At 44.0% G+C, this 22,546-nt stretch overlaps 2 protein-coding genes across 2 annotated transcripts in view; one reads left to right on the top strand and one right to left on the bottom strand.

Annotated features, from left to right (window-relative positions):
• Window positions 1-1,105: 1,105 nt before the first annotated feature.
• IGFBP6 (insulin like growth factor binding protein 6) lies at window positions 1,106-15,403 on the bottom strand. The gene is made up of 4 exons (XM_081934429.1): window positions 14,661-15,403; window positions 5,246-5,397; window positions 4,438-4,557; window positions 1,106-3,140 (listed from the first exon to the last, which is right to left on the bottom strand). Exons 1-4 carry the CDS (start codon window positions 15,049-15,051, stop codon window positions 3,027-3,029), a joined length of 777 nt encoding a protein of 258 aa, XP_081790555.1. The 5' UTR covers window positions 15,052-15,403; the 3' UTR covers window positions 1,106-3,026.
• A 1,762-nt stretch (window positions 15,404-17,165) lies between these two features.
• SPRYD3 (SPRY domain containing 3) overlaps window positions 17,166-22,546 on the top strand; it is a 64,622-nt gene continuing 59,241 nt past the window's right edge. The window contains exon 1 of the mRNA XM_081934427.1: window positions 17,166-17,278. The gene's annotated coding sequence lies outside the window, so the exon portion shown is untranslated. The remainder of the gene's footprint in view (window positions 17,279-22,546) is intronic.

Genomic DNA, 22,546 nt, shown 5'->3' with positions numbered 1-22,546 from the left:
CTGCAGCCAAAGGATTTGCAGATTTCAGTCCTTGTGGTCAAATCTGCCTCCTCATTTCTCCCCTCTCTGACTCCAACACAAAAGGAAATTATGGATGATAAAGATGAACCATCTGGCTTTTTAGGATTACCTGACTGAGATTACTGTTCATTTTAAAACGTTTAGTTTAGAACAGACATTGTCAACTAATTTGGTTCAGGAATTGTGTCCACCTTTTATAGTTGCTATTATTTGCAAGCAATAAATGTGAATTTAAAATAAGAATTCTTTGTTAGCTGGAACTGGGTAACTACATAAAGTATTGTAGGAAGTTATCACCCAGCCCTCTCCCAGAAAAATGAAATATCCTAGGAAATATTGAAAAGGCAGAATATTTCTCTGGATGTGAAAAGAAACATGTTTCAAAAAGACAAGGTAGCTCTCCCTGCAGCTTCCTGCCCCCACCTTTTGTCCATGAGCCATTAAAGCCTGAGCCAGTCCCTTTACATAAAAGAGTTCTCCCCTTCAGCTCCAGGGGGATGGGAATGAAGGCATGATAATATAAGCTTTTACTCAACTGACCACATGGCATCTGAACTCAACCAAACCTGGATTCAAAACTCAGCCTAGAGGGTTGCCCTTGCATGGGCTCATGTGAGTCTGACAACCAATCAGAATACATTTCTTACACAGGAACAGGAAACAGATAGGTGGGGCAGAACAGATTATAAAAAGCCCTGCAAGCCCTTCTTCACCCAACACCTGGAAGCATGTGATCACCTTTTCCCCCAGGACCTCCAGCCATGCGGTCCTGTCCTCCATTAAAACATTAAACCATCTTTCTAAGCAGCCTCCATGCCTCCAGTGTCTTTTTCCCCACTTGGGGGCGAACCCAGAAGGACATTTCTTCCAACAGTATAATAGCTTTTAAAGTTACAGACATATCTTTCCATGCAATATGCTTTTAATTAAGAGGGGCAAGATACAGTATACCTTTTTTTCCCTTGTTGCAGTTTTTTCACTTTTACATTTTCTTTCACAATGTATATATTTTTATTTATTGCTTTTCCCTTTGTTTTTTCTTTCATTATTTTAAAAGCAATAAAAAATGAAAAGGAGGCAAGGCTCATCCACTTACTATATCTTTAATCATCAACAGCAGTCTGACTTCCCAACTTTTGTGCTTGAGCAGTTATTATAAAGTTCACATTCAAAATATTAAAGGTTAAAAGTCTTGCTTTCAGTAAAACATCCTGTGATTCACATCACATTCACATATGCTGTGTCATTTGTCACTTAATTTGATCATATAGTTTCAGTTCAACATGGATGTAAGCCTGTCTAGATGCTCCTGTATAAACCAGCCCAAAATTACAACATCAGAATTGTACAGTAATACTACAACAAGAAGCAAATGGTCATATATTGCATTTTGTTTCTTTAAGTACAACAAAGAAAGAGGAAAGTCTTATCTAAAACGGATGGGAAAGAACCGAAGAGAATGATGTTTACATGTTCATTATAATGTGGTTTGGTTTGCTAGTTGTGACAGTAGCCACTATGATTTATAAACCATAGGTTAACGTATGAACCCTGTCAGAAGCAAAGATGCGAGACAGACCGTTTTTAGGCAAGCTTTCCAATTCATTACAATTATATATTAATTTATTGTCCAACATTATTGCCCAATATTCCAGTAATTTTATCCTGTCAAATGGGCTAGATTTCCCCCCCACAAATCATGTATTCTAAATACTTGTGCTGACTATGGCTATTAAGATGAAAAAATTTTAGCAGCTGGGAGACTGATAAAACAAATGCTTTGTTTACATACATGAAGCCAGATCCATTAGACAGCATCCATTTGGACAGCCTGCCCTTCTTACTAGCTGCATAATTTGGGCCTTTGTTTTCCATCTTTCTACACTCTTTGTTTTCAAATCTCTACCCAGCAAAACACTTGACACTGCTAGCCTCTTATCTTAAAGAGCCCATTTAGAAGTAAATAAAACACCTCAATTATTAACCAGATACTTCATGTTTTATAAGTAAGCAATCTGTCAAGTTACAAAGAGCTATTAATTCCACTTGCCAGTGAAAATTAAATTTTGAATGCAACCCGGTGTTTAAAAAAAGTTCTCTCCAAAAGAAGTAATTTTCGTTTCCTCGCATCAGGGATTTAAAGTATCAGCAAATCATTAAAATGGCATAATCATCCAATTTATTGTAACCAAACGTATAGTAAAACATATAGAATTAGAGACCTATCTTTTTAAACACATTAGATTAAAGCACGTTATGGCAAATAGGGACAATCCATCATCCACTGCTTTTCTGCGTGGAAGGCAGCTTCAGGTTTTCCTGTCATTTCAGATAACTTTAAAAGGATATGCTGGGGAGAGCCATGAAACAAAACAGAAGGGAGAGTGTGAAAAACATTAAAGCTACATCTAAAACTTCCATACATCTCAGTTCCAGTATCTGTACCACTTTCATTTTCTTGCGTACATTGTAGATGTTGGCCATTAAAAACCTGGCCTAATTTTACCTCCTCTACATCACCCTTAATGAGTACTACAATTGTGCTATTAAAACCCCTTCAACATCTATTTGGTAGCATGTATAAGATAAATCCTGATCTCCCTACACAATTTATAGAAGGTAGCCCAGGTATACATACAGCACCTCCAGGAACTGGCTATTCTTGTTCCTTAACTGGTATAAGCATCTTTACTGGTATAAGAGAATTGATTCAAGTGCCAGCATTATTGCTGTAATGCAACTACCGGTAGCTTATTCAACATCCCTCTTCGGTCATGCAGTTAAAAGACCCCAGTCTGCTATTTCTCTGAGCAGTCTTTTGTAGAGTATTATTAGACACCGTAAGAGCTCCAAAGTTATCGCAGGGAAGGCAGGATTCCCAACAAGGCAACAACTGTGCAATAAATTACAAGCAAAGATTTTCCAGGACTGTTCTAATAAGACGAGTCCCCTCAGTCAAGAATTCTGCTGCTGGACCCTGGTAGTGTCCGGTCTTTCTGCATCCTTCAGTCATTGTTAGCAAGCAGGCAGAGGGGGCTCTCTTCCAGCCCCTCCAACCGATGGCCTCTCTTATCCACACACCAGCATCGGCCTCTCTTCTGACCTTTGGAGGTCCGGCACTATGGAGAAGACAAGAGCCTTTTTTCAACAGCAAATTGACTTTCCTTGAAAATTTAGAACAACAGAGAAACAATAGCCACTGTAGAAGACTGGATTTTTTTTACATTATGCTTTTTATGTGTAAAAAAAAAATGACTCGTTTGAAGCAGATCATAAGAAAATTTGTTTGCTGCTCAGTATAGCAGCCACTGAAACAGGTTTCTTTCTGCAAGAAAAAAAATATGCAATGGCTAACCTGTATTTAAAAAAGGAAGCTATTTCTCTAATCTTGACCTCTTTCAAAGAAAAATCAAAAGAACTAAGGCAAAGTCAGCCACAGAGCCTTCCATTATTATTGAAGGGCATAGGATCGATCCACAGCATATTTATACATCCTTCTGAATCCAGGCTTCTCAATCTTAGCCAGTTTAAAAGATGTGGACTTTGTCTCCCAGAATTCCCCAACCAGCATGCCAAGTCGACCCCTATTCTTTAGCTGTTCCCTTCGTGGCAACTCTGCATGTGCACACTGAGAACAGGCTCTAGCTGTTCGTCGGCCTCTCTGATATCTGACTCTGAAGGCAGCTGATAACTGGCATACTGCTCTGGCCCCCTCTCTGCCTCTGACACAGAGCCCTCATCTGAGCCTTCCCTAGACTCCAGGACTGGCCCAGGTTCCTCCCCAACCTCCTCAATGTCTGACTCTGCTGCCAGCTCCGCTGGTTACTGGCGGCCCACAACAGCACTTTAGGGAGATGGTTGGGTCAGGATAGAAATTTAGCAAGATGATGGTATCTAGACAGTCCTAATGAAACCAGGTTTGGAAGAATTGGAATTTGGTAGGTCTTACCCGAGCCTTGCTATATATAGCAATGAGACAATCCCTCCGAGTTCTTCCAACTGAATCAGAGTCATAGAACTCAGCTGGATTTACTTCTGTATAAGCATAAACAGGGTTGGACTTTTAAAAAGTAAGAGGAGCGCACTAAATTTTCCCATAAATGCCATCAGGGTGGGTTTACAGAATGGATGAAGCCAGGAATTGGGGCTTTCTCCGGTAGACTTCAACCCATAGCATAATGTATAAGGAGCAAATCAATTCTGTGTTGCTGCTCTAATGCAAACTGGAGAGCACCAGCAAGCTCATTGGGCTTTGGACATGGTGTAAAATTTTCACCACCCCTTTTCTCCCTCTGTGGGAAACTCACACTCTGTACGAATTTCCAGCGCAAAGCTGAGTTTTGCCTGCATGGCTACGTCTCCCCTCAAAGACCCAGAACAGCTTCCTTTGCTTTCTACCATGTTTGAAGTAGATACCTGCTTCCGCCTATAAAAGCCTTTGGTGTCACAATTGGGAATGAAGATATCTTCGCCGTTCATGTAGAGGGGGGCTTTCAGCTCCTGCAAGATGGCTGCCAAATGGCTGCGGCAGGGACCCTGTGAAAAGGAGAACAAGTGAGGGATTGAAAGGAGAAAGCCACTGCACTGCAGGAGGATGGGCAGGCCTTAAATATAGGTATTTGGCTCTAGGTAATGTTAGCAGCACTCTATGCCAGGGGTTCCCAAACCCCAGGCTGTGGCCCATTCAGAACAGGGGCAGACAAGCAGACACGGGCGCAGCTCCACTTGTGCGAGCAGCGGCCACTCACACGGGTCTATTTGCACGAATGGTGGGCATGCATGCTTGCATGCATTTGTGTGAGTGCAAGCACACGTACCTGCTGCTCACACGGAACCATCCCTTCCCCTCCCCAAAGCGATCACGTTGGGGTGGTGACTCTTTCTCCCAAGCCTACTGCCTTTGTATGCTCCCTAGCATACTGTGTTATATGTATTTGGGGCTCTTTAAAAAGCAGAAGCATCTCTTGCCAATCTCACACGCATTTCAAAGCTACATGCTTTGCTGAATACACAGATTGGGAGAGGGAAATTGAGATGCAAATTCCCTCAAAAGCAACGATGTGCAGGACTCTTTATTTCCTTAAGTCTCGGCACTGCTCTGAAGCAAAGACTACAGAGAGCAAGATGCGTGGATTCCAGCAAGGCATGAGAAGAAGGAAAAGGCAGGCCCATTTATTCTCTGCCAGGGCTTGGTGTCCAAGATCAGGCCTCTCATTTCACTCACCATATCCAATTCCTGTTTAATACCATTATTTAGGGGGCCCTGTTGTAGCTGGGATTTGTCCACCGTGACATCTGGCAAAGGGTCTTGGACCTGAAGGAGGAGAGGTTCCAGAGTTGGATTATCTGTCTGGTAATTTTCCCTTCTGCCATCACCTAGAGGAAAGAAAAAGAATTTTTTTTAAAGTCAAGGCCAAAAATATTCAACTTCAGGATTCACAGAACTTCAGGATTTTATCACAACTGGTACCAAAAAACAGTTTTGCATCACCTTTAAAGAGAAGTTCAAAAAAGATACTGGCTTCTAATCCTCGGGGGGACTGCCCAGTTAGTTTAACGTATGCTTCTTTTGTATTTTAATTGAATTCGCGTTGTCACCAACTCCATTCAAACTTCTGGTGTTTTGTGAATGATCTACTCTTAGTGTTTGTAAACCACCCTCGGTCCACAGAATTAAGTGGTGTGTTAGTAAAAGTAAGTAAACGAATATTGCTGACAGACAGGAAGCATTCCAACTCCCTTTATATTATTGTTCCCTTTTATATCATTCAGTTGGGTTAGAAAAAAATAAGATAAAAATTAATTTCAATGTTGTTACCAGCAGTGGCCACAGGATGGAGCTGCAGTGCGTTATATGCAGTACTTTCTTCAAAGGGTCTAATGAGGATGTATGTGTCAGAGAGAGAGAGATAATGGAATAGGGAGGAACTAGGTGTATGCATATTTCTTGCTGGGGTGTATTTATGTACCTCTAGGAAAGTGTGTGTGTGTGTGTGGAGGGGAATCCAATCAGTGTGTGTACATACAGGTTTGTTTTTTCTTTCCATTTAATTGGCTAATCATATCTGATTCTTGCAGGCTGCCTGACAAGTCCCTGAAGTTTTCTTAGCAAGGTTTTTCAGAAATGGTTTACCAGTGCCTGGGTTGAGAGAAAATGACTGGTCCAAGGTCACCCTTCATGGCTAAGGCGGACTGGAACTCATGATTTCTAGCCCGATGTCTTAACCAATAAATCACACTGGCTTCTCTCCACATACAGGAAGTCCTCATTTAACAGACTTAATGGGGGCCAAAATTGGAATTGCTGCAGTCTTTAAATTGAAACATCACGTTATTGCACCACTGAGCAACGGCAGTTCCAGCAAGTCCTGGATGTGGTCATTAGGCCAGGAATGTGCCATCACTTCTTCTTCCCTACGGCATTCACCAGAGGTGGTATTCTGCCAGTTTGCCCCGGTAGCAGCGGCAGGAGGCTCCCCCCACCTGCCCAGACGTCATCACAGATGCTCTGTGCATGTGCAGAAGCACCCTGTACGAGCAAAGTGTGCGCGCGCGCTCCCGGTTCCAAACCGGTAGCAAAGGTAAGAGGATTACATGCCTGGCATTCAGTGGTTGGATACGATCAATATGCCCCGGTACGGGCGTACCGGTGCCTGCTGGGAGCACCAGGTACCGTTCCGGTACTGTGCTCTGGAGGGCCCAATCATCCGCCCTCCTTACCTGTATTTGAACCGATCAGGGCTTACACGCATGGAGTGTACTGTGCCTGCGGGACGCTCCGCCAAGCAGCTGAAGCGTCGTGGGCAGTAAGTACGCACGTTCCAGCTGTGCACGTGCATGTGGTGGACGCCCAGCCCCGTTGCACCGTACCAGTTGCATCGGGATCTGGAACCCACCACTGCTGGCATTCACCCTACCTTGTACTCCCTCACCCTAACCTATCTCTGCCACTACTTCTGCCCTTTAGTCACCCTGCATTTCGTTGCCCCTAGCCGACTTTTGCTGCCTTATTTCCTCCTGCTGCTGATGGGATATGCCTGGGCAAAGCAGCTGTTGGAGTTGCATGACTTCACAAGGGCGCACACTGACCTACAGCTGCCTTATCGGCAGTGGGAGGAAGAAGATAGCAAAGGTTCGTAAGGGGGTGGCAGGAGTGCAGGGTGGCCAAAACGACAGAGCAGGGTGGAGATCAGTGGTGGTGGTGGTGGAGTTGAAGTGCATCCTGTGGTTGTAAAGGCAGGCCAAGCATCTGAATTTGTTGTTGGGGAACAAGCTGCAAGCGCAATACATTCCACTCTGGGTCACATGACCCAAATCTTAGAATGGAGCCACCAGCAGCATTCCAAGCTGCTGCTCTATTGCCTCACCTATGGGGAATACCTTACAGATAGTCTTTAACTTAGGACCCTTTGTTTAATTATTGTCTGAAGATACGATGGTTTTTAAAAAAAGGGACTTGCAAATCCTTGAAGTCACCAACTTTCGCACCAGCCCCCCACGGTCACATGATCACAATTTGGTCATTTGGCAACTGGTTCGCATTGATGATTGTTGCAGCAGCTGGTGGTTACGTGATCACAATTTGGGAGCTTCCCAGCCAGCTTCTGACAAGGGAAGGCTGGATTCACTTAATGACCATGTGATTAATTTAATGACGATAATAAAAATGGTCATAAAATTGGGTCCAGTCACTTACTTTACAACCACACTGACTTATGACCACAATTGAAGTCAAAGACTATCTGTAGTGTGACATTTTTCCTGGAGATTGTTTCTCTGCGGTACCCCGCAAATCTGGCTTGTTTTCAAAATAAATCATCAATCTTTCTTTTTCTGGCTTCTGCTTTTTACAGGTGCCACCACCTTCATGAAAATTACTTGTTCTTTCCACATCTACAATTAACCCAATTATGGCCTCTCTTAGGCCTCTCTCCACAATTCAGGATCTCTGAACCAATTAATGACACCACCAGCCAAGCACCAAACACCAAGAGCAGCCTAGGAATTTCTAGATTACTGAACTCTCGCTTCAGTTCTTAGAATAATTCACGGACCAGATTTTGTTAGAGACTCCAATGGCTAGAATCTCCAGAAGGTGCAATAGAACTGTTCCCCAACTCAAATGTAGTAGAATGTTTTATTCCAAGTTATGTTCTTTTCCTGCTATCTAAATTACCTAACATTGACAGGTTAAAGAGAGCTCAAGCGCTAGTATTCTTTATAAGAAAGCATCAAAAGTTTTTAGCACAACAGATATTCCTCATTTGGGATTTTTCATGCTGGAAAATGGAGTTTCTAACACTGTTATTAGTTCGATTGTAAGTTCTTGTACACAATATCTAGTGCATGAAGATGTAATCCTGCGCACCTACTGGATACACATTGTCTGATTGCCATCCTAGATTGCCTCCTTGTAGATTCTGAAGGCAGCTTAGATACCCCTGCGTTATATAGCAAGTACATTATTTATTTAAATTACATTAAAGTACTTTATTTAAAGTACATTATTTAACTCATGAGAATTATCTAGTTTTCCCCAAGGAAAGGATTTGTGCCTCTTTGTCTTTGATGGAAATAGATTTGACTAAAGGCAGACATGATTAAGATCTTATTTTCAAAACCAAGGAACCAAGAACAATTGTCACTCAAGCAAGCTTTGGGAAGAGGCTTGGTTTAACTGAACGTTGCCTGTCCATCTAATGGACACCATCTGCAGATTTTCTCCTATTCCATTCCAAAAACATGTTGCCAAGTGAAACATCTGTTGTGACTTTTGCCCCATTTTATGACTTTTCTTACCACAATTGTTAAGGGAATCACTGCAGTTGTTAAAGTCAATACACGCACGGTTCTTAACCGACTTTGCTTGTCAAAAGGCGGCAAAAGGAGAACATACGAGCCCTGGGACACAGCAACGGTCATAAATATGAACCAGTTCCCACGCATCTGAATTTTGATCATGTGACCACGGGGATGCTGCAATAGTCGTTAAGTGTGAAAAACAATCGTCACTTTTTTTTAATGCCATTGTAACTTCGGTCACGAAATGAACGGTTATAAGTTGAGGACTACCTGTATTCCAGAAAAAAAATGGCAATGATTGACCACTGCAGGATAGAAAAAGAGTTTGTTGATCATAACAACCTTGCCGCAATTTCATGAAAGTAAAGCAACTCAAATGCTACAAGTAAAGAAACTTGTCAGACTAATTAGGAACACTAGAAATTATTACTTATACTTCATGGCTTGGTCTAATGGAATGAATGCTAGGATTTTTCTAATTGCCGTTGCTTTTTGGGGGGAAAGGGGACAGATGAATGCTGAATGTGTATGAACCCACTGAGATAACTATTCAATAAACTTTCTGAGCATCTCACATTCAAAATAGTTTTTAAAGAATCTTCCTGCACTAACAAAAACTAGAAGCTTTAAAGACGTGAGGGTAGCATTCTGATGGATTTACAAAAAAAAAAAAAATTCCATAGGTTTCTGCTCATTTAAAACCTACTGTATATTTACTTTGAATAATACTCGGCTGAAAGTACCATCTCTTCCCCCACCTGAAAAATCCTAAAAATATCCTAAATTTAATTGAGGATAAAAATGTATCATTAGGTGCATCATTTGCATGACTTGCTGACCACAAGTTCTATTAGCACTGCTGGCTTTCCTTGCAACCTCCAAATTAAGAGGCTGAGGGCAGCCCTTCCCAACCTGGGCTCTCTAGATGTAAAAAATTAAAACTCACTCCAATGATCCCCAGCTGGGTATTCTAGCCCTAACCTACCCAGAAAATATCAGTTCGGAACAGTCTGTCTTAAAGAGTTTTCCAATTTGAAGGAGGAAGGAAAACAACAAGCTAGGTCAAAAACACATGAAAGAAATAAGTTTCTTTCTTTAAAGTTGTCATTTATAGTCAAAAACACTCATCCGTTAATGTGCAAACATTTGAATGATAAAAAAGGTGAATTAGAGAAAGCAATCTGCACAAATGCAATCATGCAGCCAGACAAAGATCTGATAGGAGATGCTAACATAACTAAAAGACGGTATAACAGTATTGCACTGTGAATGCTTTCCCATGTTTTCCCATCAGCTCTTTTCTCCAGAATTGGTAGCATTTACTCAATCTAGAAGTCTTAGGGAATCCAGAGAATGTTAGTGCCATAATATTCCATTCCAAAGCTCTGGCTTTATTGTTTTCCTTTCTTAGACACAAGGTATAAGTCTACAAGGATTCATCCAATCTTATAAGACACTAGCAAAATGTTGTTGCCGTGCCTGGCCAGAAGCTGGCTTCTGCATTTTTTGATTGCCCATCCACTATTCCTGGCTTTTATTCCATGAACTCATTTCGAACAAAATTAGAATTTCAGCAACTAGTTGTCAAAGACAGCAAAAAGGAAAACCGAGTTCTTTCTTCATCTCAGCTAATAAAGACAGTGGTACCCTGGTAATTTAATTTTCATGTGTTTTATGTTAATTCTTCTAACCTCTGAAGCGACTCAACTAAAGCCAATGAAGCATCTATAAATAAAACAAATACACAGTATTTTTTGCTTGGAACTATTAAGGTTGGCATACCAGATCCCCACTGGCATTAAGAAACTGTGGAAGGAGAATTTCCAAGGTGGCATTTTGGAATTTTAAGAGATAAGTAAGACACATAAGGAGACAAGAGGATGAACAAATGCTGGTTCTAGAAATAAATGATTTTTTTAAAAACAGCACAAATTAACATGGCCATCTATAAAGGTGCACCTGTCAGGCTGATGGAAGGAACAAAGCAGTTGGACAGTACAGGTAGTCTTCGGCATACAACCATTCATTTAGCTACCATTCAAAGTTGCAACTCTGCTGAAAAAAACGATGACCCGTCCTCGCACTTATAACCATTGCAGCATCCATAGAGTAACATTATTGTGATTCAGACGCCTGGCAGTGGCATTTGTTTAGGATGGTTGCATGAAAGGTAATAACCATTAAAGTTCTGAATCATCTGGGATCAATCTATTTTCTGGACTACGTTGACCACTAAGCCCCTGCTGAACTTTCAGACTGGTGATGAAACTGTTCTCCGGTGCATCATAGAGTGATGGGCATGCAGGGAAAGGTCTTCTTGAATGGATTCCACAGCTGGGGAAGTGAAAGAACATGGTCACAAATTGCCTGGGAATAAAACCAGTGCTTTTTCCTTTTTAAAAAAATGCTTCGGTTGTTATACTTTTGGTAAGGAAATTGCCTTGGATTCTGTTTCTATATTGCTCTGAATAACTCATAAATCCTAACAAACAAGAGAGACAATTTGTTCCCCGGCTTAAGAAAAATAGCATTGGTTTTTCCCAGATGCAGAATTCTGATCCCAGCAGCCTCAACCAAGAACAGAAATCTCATTGCTTGAGTTTTGAAGTAGGGCTGAGGGAATCTTTTTCTAAATAAACCACTGAACAGGGGAAAAGAAAGATAATTGAGGATCCTCCCAACCATGTGAATTGGGCCAGCTGACTAGAAAATCCTAGGCTTCTTCCCAATACGGTGGTCGGACCAATCCCCAGCTGACCACTTTTCAAAGCTCGTTTCTTGTGGAAAGCTGGGTTCAGTGAATCAAGGAAGAGCGCACAGAAAGGTGCATGCTTCTGATGGGTTGATAGCTGAATTCATGCTTTGAAAAACGTAACTTCTCAGGAAAGATGGAGAAGAAAGGATCCCTACAAGGGATGGAATTCAGCAATGGCCCAGATCTGCTCTGCAAGCTTAACATGGGAGACTCTGAATTATGGGGTGAGGGAGGGCAACCAAAGCCTCAGGCAACACACTTAAGGTCACTGATTGGCAGGAGTGGTAGCCCCAAACAGCACAAGAATTCCAGAATGAATACGAGAGGTTTGGGAGTTTACCTTATACAGGTAGTCCTTGACTTACAAAAAGTTCAGTTAGTGACTATTCAAAGTTACAAAGGTGCTGAAAAAAGTGATTTATGACCGCTTTTCACAGTTGCGAACTTTCCATGATCGTATGATCAAAATTCAGATGCTTGGCATATTTATGACCATCGCTGTGTCCCAAGATCCTGGGATCCCCTTCTGGAACCTTCTGCCAAGCAAAGTCAACAGGGAAGCCAGATTCACTTAACAACCGGGTTACTAACTGAGCAAACTGCAGTGATTCACTTAACAAATGTGGCAAGAGAAGTCGTAAAATGGGGCAAAATTTACTTAGCAACATAATTTTGGGGGCTCAATTGTGGTTGTAAATTGGAGGACTACCTGTACTACTGCTATAAGATCATTAAAGATCATTGCAACTAGTCTTCTTCAACCCAGAGTCCTTCAATTGTGCTGGACTCTACCATCAATACACTATTCATGACTAGGATAGACTTAAGATGAGACCTGAAGTTTAGCAGACAAAAGATTTTCGACTGAGGCAGTTAGTTTAGAACAAGCCTTTGCCACCAAAACACCAGCAGTTGCCATTCTTCCTTCTACCATCTTTCAGGCAAACTGGTTTTTTAAAAAATTTAGGAGCATCTTTGCCATTTAAGGTGCTTCAGTGCCATTTAAGATGATTTAGTTGTGGTAGGTACAACTGCCTGCGCATTGGGGCTGCTTCTTTGCATTTTCTCTTCCAAAACAGAAATACCAGTCCAGGAATTTTAAATTCTTTTGCTCACTGCTCCTCTATTGATTTCTAAAATTTTAGAAAAAGATTCTTCACATAAAACTTTTATTAGCCCTGTTTTCCTGCTGAAGTATGAATCTATGGGCATAGCCCAGCAGCAGCCAACCAGCCAGCCATCACTTGGTGGCATCACTTGGTGGCATAGCTCATTTTCAGCCTGCTGATAAGGAAGGAAAGTTCATTTACTCCACAGGTTGCCCGTTTTCAGTCTACACCTCCTTCCATGCACTTGAAGTCACAACCAATATTAGCCTCCGAGGATGCACGCCCACGTTAGTTAGGCAAGGTGCCATAGATATTTACATCGCTGGCCCTTTTGCCACAGACCAGCACAAGCACAAGGGATGGTCGCAGGCTCTATAATTTCTAGGCATCAACCAAAGCCAATAAAAGAGGGACAAGACAAGTAATGGCATATCCAGCCTCTGCTTGCCTTAACCTAGATCAAATCTGATCCCTCCCTTTTCCCAGAGTGCGCTTCTGTCCACCACAAGCTAGTGGATACTTGCATTTCAGACGTGCAAAACCACACACACACTCACACAAGCCCTTTCAGGGATCCTCCCATAAATTTAATGGCTGGGATCCTCTTGAAGCTGCCTTTGCCACAGCTGTCAGATGAGCTGGGATTGTTACTCAGGGGGCTGGGAATATCAGATGGTGCAGCCTAGGGGCACCAGGATGAGGTAGGTTCCCTTATAGGATAGGTTCTTCCACAGGAGAGGATGATGGGTTGGCAAAAAAAGGAAATAATTATCCCCAACACCCTCATCCTGGCTTGGCAATGAATGTGGTACTCGTTTTAAGCGAAAAATAAGACAAGCAGCTCCAAGGCTCTACAGTTGCTTAATACTGGAGCTAAATTTAAATAAACAAATAACTTATTTAAATATCTTAAATAAATCTAAATCTCTTTTTAAGAAGAGATTGGACAGCCATTTTGTCCCAAATGGTATAGTTATAGGGTCTCCTGCTTGGGCATGGGGTTGGGCTAGACAACCTCCAAGGTTCAAATATTAGTCTATATCCTTTAAATAAATAGTAATGCCCCCCCCCAAACTAAAATATTCCTGTCTGCCTGTACACATCACACATTGCCTTTAATCTTTTACATCCAGGAGAGTTCGTATTGGGTAAGGGAGGAAGCCCCCCCCCCAGTAATTCCACTCAATTTCAAAATTTCAGAACTCAATTTCCCCTTGTTGAGAGCAGAACCTCGACACTGACGCGGAAAGAAACAAGGGGAACCCGAGAAGCTTCTAGTCCTCAAGAAACATGAACGTCAGTCTGGACTGAAGGAGTGCTAGCTCCTTTCTAAACCCAAGAAGCATAAATAAAAGACTGGGAAGATAAAACCGAAAACTTTTTAAAAGTCCAGTCGCACGATTATCTTTTTTTAAAAAAAAAACAAACAAACACGCGGTAACTCCTCCCGCAGCTCGTCGTCAAACCGTTGCGATACACATTTCTTTTATAGGTATCAAGTAAAATCAGAGAAATAAAACTGGGGGCGGCAAGTTTGGAGGGGCCATTCAGAGAAGTTGGAATACAACAGGCCAGCCAAGCCCACCATATTTTACCTCATGCAACGCAAACCCAAATTCCCTCTTCGCTAGCAAATCTCCAATCCGGCTGCGTCCACGCGGTCTTCCTTTCGAGGAAGAGCGCTCCTTATTCCAAGCTGGAGCCATTTCCACACTTAGCAACAACCATCGCCTGGCCGTATAACAGTAACAGAACAGCTGTTGCAATTGGCCTTAAGAGTTCTTTTGCTTCGGTTAAACACAAAAACTTATTATTTTGCCATTGTTTCTTCCCACACTATGAAATCATTCCGCTCGCAAATCTCGCCGCGGCCCGTCAGGATTTGCTTGGGTTTCTTTTCCCCCCTCAGAAGGTTACCAAAACCGGCCCGTCGTGGGTTTGCGAGCCCTCGGGGCGCCCCCACCCCCCCTTACCTGCAACGGGCTCCATCTCCGTCTGGTTCTTGCCGCCCCCTTTCTTGGGCTGCGGGGCCGAGCAGACGCCCTTCCCGCGCAACAGGGCTTGCAAAGGCATGCGCTCGCCTGGCCGAGGGACGCAGCGCAGCCCGAGGGCGCAGCTGGGCGTATAGACGCCGCAGGATTCGTCCTCCTCCCGGACTCGGCAGGCTTTCTCGTCGTCGCAAGTCGCTTTACGGTCGCTCTCGGGGGAATCGCAGCCGGCCGGAGAAGAAGAAGAAGGGCAAGCGGGCCCGATGTCGCCGTCGGGCTCCGGCGCGGCAGCAGCAGCTGCTACGGCCGCCCCGCATGCCGTCGTCGGGGCCAGCAAAAGCAGGAGCGCCGTCCCCAGGCAGCGAGCGAGGAGCATCGTGCACCGACCGGGCTGAGCGCTCGGAAACAAGCGCGCTGCAGCCGAGCGCGTCTTTAAATGCCGCCTCCTGCCCACGGCTCGCCGGCCTCCTTCCGCGCCAGGTGTAGCCAGCCCGGTTGGACGGCCGCCAGCCGGCAGGGTGTGGCTGCGGGCTGCCAAAAGCCGACCGGCCTTTCCCTCGACTGCTCCTCGGAAAGGGAGCAGCAATCCGACCGATTCCAGCAAGGAGGAGATCCACTCCCGCGGAGTTCAAAAAAGCTTAAGTTTTCGGCGGAGGCGCGTCGGGTGGGGCTGCACCGGACGAAGAACTACCTTCTTGTCGTGTAATGTCGTTCCTGGGATGTAGGATTTTGTGACGTACAAAAAACGTACCCTAAAAAACGGCGGTGTAAAGAACAGAGATCGCCCCCTCCCCCCGATTCAAAAACCCTGCCCGATCGTCCCTACCTCCCGGAGTTGTGGTTTCTGTGTGACGGTGATGCTGTTGTCTCCCCAAACGTACTTTTTTGAAACCGAGAGGACTCCCACCCCCTTTACTCGACTTTTTCGAAACTTGTTAGTAAACTGTGATCATGTGCATCGTAGGTAATGATTCTGTATAGCGGCTTGTTCAACCCCCGTTGCGTGGCCGGATCAAGAACGCAGTTTGCAGTGCGGTGGGTTTTTATTCATAAGTAAATAAAGGTTAACGCCCCCCCCCATTATTTTTTCCGGGTATGCAGACTTTTACTTCAACACTTTTCTTTGAATCGAAGAGTATTTTAAAAGCTGCTATTCCATTTCAATTTATCTGGCTGCACTGAAAGAGATCCAGAGCCTCAAATCCTATATACAGTGCTTCATCAGTTGGATTTCTTCTTAACACAAATCATTTGGGGGGGGGCAGGGGGCGGAGGGAGAAGCCTCACCCTGAGCCCTATGTGCTTGTTTGTGGTTTTAGGCACAATTAGTGGGAATAAATTGCTGACAGTTTAGCTCCTCGCTCCTTGCAACCAAAGGAACTCATTTTTAAAAACCAATCTCCTTGCTTCTCTACCTTTTATAGCAGCCTGACTTTTTCCTTGCAAGGTGAAGACACGGCAATGCTTTTCCTGCATTCAGCTGTTTGTGAAAAAGACAAGGGAAAAGCCAGGTTTACCAAAGTGGCAGCTGAATTCTGAGAAAGTGTGCAAAAGATACCAAGACTCTTATCAATAGCACTTTTATAGCAAACGATTATAAATGCAGTGGGGTTTGAGACAACCTACATAATTTAGTATTGCCACTCCGTGGATCTTTTCCCACAGATCCTAGGTTTATGATTGCTGGATATTGATGGCATCACTATGAATTAAAATCAATTCCACTCTTCACTGACCTGCTAATGTAGTTGTTTTTGGCAGAAATAGGGACATTCTTTGCCACTTCCATCGTTTGCGGACTTCCCAGTCTAGTCTAGTCTAGTCTCCAGCCCTGGAATTTCCTGATAGTTTTCCACTCATGTATTAACTAGGTTTGACTTGCTTAATTTTACAAGATCAGCCAAGATCAGTTAGTTGCCTTTCAGACTTTCATTTTTTAGGCAAGTGACAAAGTTGGTATGCAAAATATTTGCATACCAACCCTACAGAAATGTGTGTGTGTGTGTGTGTGTGTGTGTGTACTGCAGGCCAATGCTTTGTTTGGAAGTGTACCCAGTTGCCCAAGAAATAAGGACAAAAGTAAGTTTAGGTGATACCATCCTGCAAGGTTCAGATAATTCGAGTAGTTCCCCTCCCCTTCTATGGTCTTTTAACAGTTTAATGGAGTTGCAAGGGAACTTGCAGGTCATCTAGTCCAACCCCGGCCCAGGCAGGAGACCCTACACCATTTCTAAAAGATGCCAGTCCGGTCCCTTCTTGAAAGCTTCCAGTTATGAAGCTCCCACAACTTCTGAAGGCAATTTCTCTTCCACTGGTTGATCGCTCTCACTGTCAGGAAGTTTCTCCCTATTTCCAGGTTGAATCACTCCTTGATCAGCTTCCATCCATTATTCCTTGTCTGGCCTTCAGGTGCTTTGGAAAATAGCTTGACCCCCTCCTCTCTGTGGCAGCCCCTGAGATATTAGAAGACTGCTTCATCTTCTGGTAAACTGGATATCCCGTGATGGGCCATGCCCACCATTGCAACCACTTTGTGAACAAGACTGCCATGAACACAATTTTGCAACTAGGATGGCCTCATGTTTCTTCCCATTGGCTCAAAGGTAAGGTCTATCCATGTTCTAATCATATTGTGTACTTCTTTCAAAAGTCAGGGGATGCAAACCAGGAGTTCCATCAGCTCTGTTCATTTCCTGGGAAGGGGGGGGCGTGGGGGACACTGCCAACAAGCATACAAGTCTTGGAAAGTCACTTTTCAAAACCAACCCAAGTGATGATATGGTTATTATTATTCTTTTTGTAAAAAAAACTATGGGCCAAGAAGGGAAATAGCTGGGCAATTGGATTAAACAACGGAGTTTTAACCATTCCAAACTTTCTGCCTGGATCGAAAATGAAGACTAGGAGGGGGAGGGGGGGCAGAGAGAAATGAAGACAGCCCATCTCCGAGTCCCAAGGAACAGCAGGAGGAAAACAAACAGGCCTTGGCCAGGAAATTGTTGGCCGATTGTGCAGGCTTTTTGATTGTTTATAAATGAAACAGTTCTGAAAATATTCCCAGGGAGTTAACTCAGTGGAAAGGGAGGTAGAGAACAGTTGTTAAACCTAGCTTGAACTACTTTACAGGGTTGTAGTGAGGATAGAATTAGGCTTCCAGGTCTGACTTGCAAGACCTCAGCGAACCATGAGGGGGCAGGTAAAATGAGATGACTCTTCCAATCCCCTCTTCTATATTTTTTCAGCCTCCTGGGAGAAGGCAGCAAAGCAAGCTACTTTTAATCAGCTGCTGAGGAGGCCACACTTCCAAAACCTAAATTTGTTTACACATGGTTTATTCAACAAAGTGCAACTGCCTAGGTTTATACAACACACTTAAGTTACAAACTAGAGCTTCCAAACCACATTGGCTGGGTTTGCGCGTAACATATTAAGCCAAAACAAACCACAGTGCGGCTTATTATTTGGGCCTGGTGCTTGAAATGGTTGGCATAATCAGATGTGTTATACAAACCAATTAGATAACTAGGCTGACTTCTTTGGTGGCACAGGGAGTTTTAACCAAAACAATATACCGCGTTTCCCTGAAAATAAGACAGGGTCTTATTTTCTTTTGACCCCCGAAATAAGTGCTTGGCTTTACTTTCAGGGAGGTCTTATTATTTTTGAGGTGCAGGAGGCGGCGAACCTCATGGCTGCTACTGTGTTGCAATATTTTCGGGGAAGGCTTATTTTGGGGGGAGGCTGTATTTTAGCATGTGTGTTCAAAAGCCCGATTGGGCTTATTATCCAGGGAGGTCTTATTTTGGGGAAAATCAGGGTACTTAAATTGGAGTTGTGTGTAAGTTGCACATTACACATTAAACATTAGGTTAGCTCAGTCAGCTAATTTACTTTGTAGATTAGTTTATAACAGGAGGGGGACTGGGGGGGAGGGCAGATGTTACTTCTGGCATCCCATTTACTACCCTGGAGCGGCAATAAAGTAGGGAGGGCTGAAGATTTGGGATTTCTGAGAAATTGTAGAGGTTAAGGAGGGAGAAGGGAAAGGATGCCATTAAGTTTGCAGAGGCTTTATTTACACTGTGGTCCTTAAAAATTCCAAGTATTGGGAAAACTGATTTCCCAGAGTTTTTTTCCAAAATAAGAATAAAAAATAAGCACAGGTAATCCTTAGCTTATGACCACAATTGAGCCCAAAATATATGTAGCTAAGTGAGAAATTTGTTAAGTGAGTTTTGCCCCATTTTAAGACATTTCTTGCCACGTTTGTTAAATGAAGCACTGCAGTTGTTAAATTAGCAACACAGTTGTTAAGTGAATCTGGCTTCCCCATTGACTTTGTCAGAAAGGGGATCACATGACCCCAGGACACTACAACCGTCATAAACGTGAGTCGGTTGCCAAACATCTGAATTTTAATCACATGACTATGGAGATGCTGCAACAGTAGTGAGTGTGAAAAATGGTCACAACTCACTTTTTTCAGTCACTTTGAATGTCACTAAATGAACGGTTGTAAGTTGAGGACCACCTGTACTTGATGTATGATCACAGTTGGGACTGGAACTTCCATAGCTAAGTGGGGGAGTTGTTAAGTGAGACACACCCAATTTCACAACTTTTTTTTGCTGTGGCTGTTAAGTGAATCAGAGTTGTTAAGCAAATCCAGCCCCCATTATAAATAGGTGCCAAGTAGCCAAATTTTCATGGCATGACCGCTGGGACATTGGAACAGTTATAAGCAAAATGACTAGTCACAAGTCATTTTTTTTTCGGCGCTGTTGTAACTTTGAATAAACGGTCATAGGTTTAGGATTATTTATATCAGCCATCTGCAAAGACTTTCCTCCGCCAAGAAAAAGAGCCAAAACGCCTAGCCTCACCACATTCTCTAAAACAGGGGTCTCCAACCTGCTGGTTGAGGAATTCTGGGAGTTGAAGTCCACAAGTCCTAAAGTTGCCAAGGTTGGAGATCCCTGCTCTAAAGTCCTAGCCGAGATCTGAAAGTAAAATGCAGCTGCCCAGGCTGGAGGGTTACCTGCCTCTTCTGAACCAAAATTTAGGACAAAGCCATGCAGCTCAATGTCCACTTCCACCTCTTGACATGAAATTAATAGTTTTACCTGGGCACATCTACTGTTTAAACCACATAAAATCTATGATTCCTAAATCACCATGCTACAACTGCAAGGGAAAATAAGTGAAAGATCCCCTTGAGCATGTGGAAAGCATGTTCAGCGCTGAGGAAGTTGGCCAACTGCCTAGCCGGCTTCTGCGATTAACCAACCATTGATCTGTAGATCCTCCTCCCCCCCCCCCACGCCCTTGAGATAAAACTACAAAATGGAGAGAAGTCTCCTTTTTTCTTTCTATGCTGTATCTGTAGCTCAAGAAATTGGGATTTTCCAAAGGTTGGGAATAGCAATAGCACTTAAGACTTATATACTGCTTCATAGTGCTTTAAAAGCCTCTCTTAAGTGGTTTACAATGTCAGCCTATTGCCCCCAACAATCTGGCTCCTCATTTTACCGACCTCAGAAAGGATGGAAGGCTGAGCCAACCCTGATAATCAGTGAATTCTAACTTCAGACAGATGCGATGCATCATGCAACAGATAAGCTCCAAAATGGGCATGTAAATTCACTATAATATATATATACACATATACATGCGCGCACACACACACACACATTGGGTTGTGCCATTGGGTTGTGCCATTGGCAAAGATTTCTGGCTTCTCCGAAATCACTGGATGAAGCCTTGTGAAGACACAAATGCTGCAGATCAAGGCACAGATCCTGCGGTTGGCTCAGAAATGACTAGTTTTGGCAAACCTTTTCAGCATCGAGTGCATATAATTGGAGCGCACGCACACAGGCGGGGGAGCACCAGAAACCGGAAGAGCAGCTCCCTGGCGCGCGCACACACACACGAGAGCACTGGAAACTGGAAGAGCAGCTCCCCGGTGTACATGCGCGCACCAGGAAGCTGAGCTTCTGGTTTCTGGCGTGTGCATGCGCGCCAGGGAGCTGCTTTTCCAGTTTCTGGTGCTCCCATGCATGTGATGACCAGCTGGCAGGCCTGCACGTGCATGCTGGAACCCGGAAGAGCCGCAGGTGACGGCTGGCGTGCCCAAAGAGATGGCTCTGCGTGCCACTTCCGGCACGTGTGCCATAGTTTCGCCATCACGGGACTAGCTTGTTTCTGGATGAGTCACAGAACATACTGAATGTGCCTTGCTTGGTTTATAACTGGCATGTCTTTTGAACCCAGCCCTTGAGGGGTTCCGAGTTGACTTTTGTCTCGAAGCGCCATGTTCAGTTATCTGTTCCAGTGTTTCACAATCTTGGCAATGTTAAGGAGTGTGGACTTTTCATTCCCATGCTGACTGGGGCAGCCTGGAAGATGAAGTCCATCCATTTTAAACATGCCACGGTTGGAAAATACCGTGTTGACTCCGTAGAGACAGTTTTGCTAGCTGGTTCTAGCCTTGTGGTCCCGCAAAAGGGAGCAAACTGTGGCTCTCCCAAGAGATGCCTCTTGCGTAACATTGAACAACGTGTTCTTGAATGAATTGGGCCACCTTGATTAAGACTTATGAGCCTTTATAGCAATCCTTAGAAGATCACAAGCTGGGCCACAAGTAATGCTGGACCACAGTGTGGCTAGTTTGCTCTTGGCCTAGCAGGCTGTGGAAACTCAGCCAATTCTGGCTTGTGCAATGAACCATATTGGCCTAATGCCATGCATGAATCAAGGTACAATTTGTTCGTTCTGTTCTTCCCCTCCCCATTACTCTTCCCTCTCGGGGTACACAGTACGACCTAAAATACTCTCTGCTTCAGATGAAGTGCTGCCGTCCCCAAGAGCTTTATTTGTTTATTTCATATCCTGCTTTTCTGCAGGAACTCCAGGTGATCTTTTCCCCCCCCCCCAGCTGTCATGTGGACTCCCATGAGCAAGGGTGGACTTTTTGTCTGTACCTTCACTCTTACAGCACATCATCTACGTTCACACATTGTCCTGAACTACAGCTTACTGAATCACTCACTCAGTCACTGAATCACTGGCTGGATTTGCACAATGCAGATTCAGAAACCCAGCAATCAAAAGGCTCGTCTTTAAAGGTACTACCGGGAATCTGCCTCTGTAGCCTTGGAGAAACATGGCTGCCCCTCTTGAAAGGCAGCCTGGAAGGAGCTCTCTCCCTGCCTGCTATTGCTCTTACAGAAAGAGATCACCAAAACATACTCAGTGCACATGCCCTTTTATAGCCTTAGAGCGGACCTTTTGCAAAAGCCCTTCTACGCTCCCATCGGCAGCATTCCAGAGGAATCTATGCTCCTGATTCCTGGCACTTGATCGTCCTTGTGCCGTGAAAAATAGGCCAGCTCCTGGGATTCAGAAGAATTGCTCCCTGACCCTCAGAGAGAACAAGATGTGTTTTTTTCAGGAATGATACAATATCAACCCACTCCACCCTTCCTGCAATTACAAGCCCGTTTGGCTAGCATGAAAAAAAATTGCAAGATTTCAAGAAGAACGACAGTGGAGAGGTGGGACTCCCATCACAGAATAGGCCAGGTCTGGGGTGAAATTCAGCAGGTTCTGATAGGTTCTGGTGAACCGGTAGCGGAAATTTTGAGTAGTTCGGAGAACCGGCAAATGCCACCTCTGGCTGGCCCCGCCCTCATCTATTCTCTGCCTCCTGAGTCCCAGCTGGTCGGGAGGAAATGGGTTTTTTGCAATATCTTTCCCCTGCCACGCCCACCAAGCCACACCACACTCACCAAGCCACGCCCACAGAACCGGTAGTAAAAAAAAATTAATTTCACCACTGGGCCAGGTCCTCCTTGAGGCTCATCTGGAAC

This window comes from Natrix helvetica (genome assembly GCF_964273705.1).
Source record: "Natrix helvetica genome assembly, chromosome: 1".
In the NCBI taxonomy this organism is placed as follows: domain Eukaryota; kingdom Metazoa; phylum Chordata; class Lepidosauria; order Squamata; family Natricidae; genus Natrix; species Natrix helvetica.
This window is presented reverse-complemented; position numbering and strand designations above follow the sequence as displayed.

Excerpts from the sequence above, each read along its gene's own strand:
- IGFBP6 (XM_081934429.1), bottom strand. The coding sequence starts at position 15,051 with ATGCTCCTCGCTCGCTGCCTGGGGACGGCGCTCCTGCTTTTGCTGGCC. Across the intron at positions 5,398-14,660 it reads GGAGATGGAGCCCGTTGCAG|GTGATGGCAGAAGGGAAAAT; the intron begins GTAAGGGGGGGT and ends TCTTTCCTCTAG. Across the intron at positions 3,141-4,437 it reads GCTTTTATAGGCGGAAGCAG|TGCCGGACCTCCAAAGGTCA; the intron begins GTATCTACTTCA and ends TCTTCTCCATAG.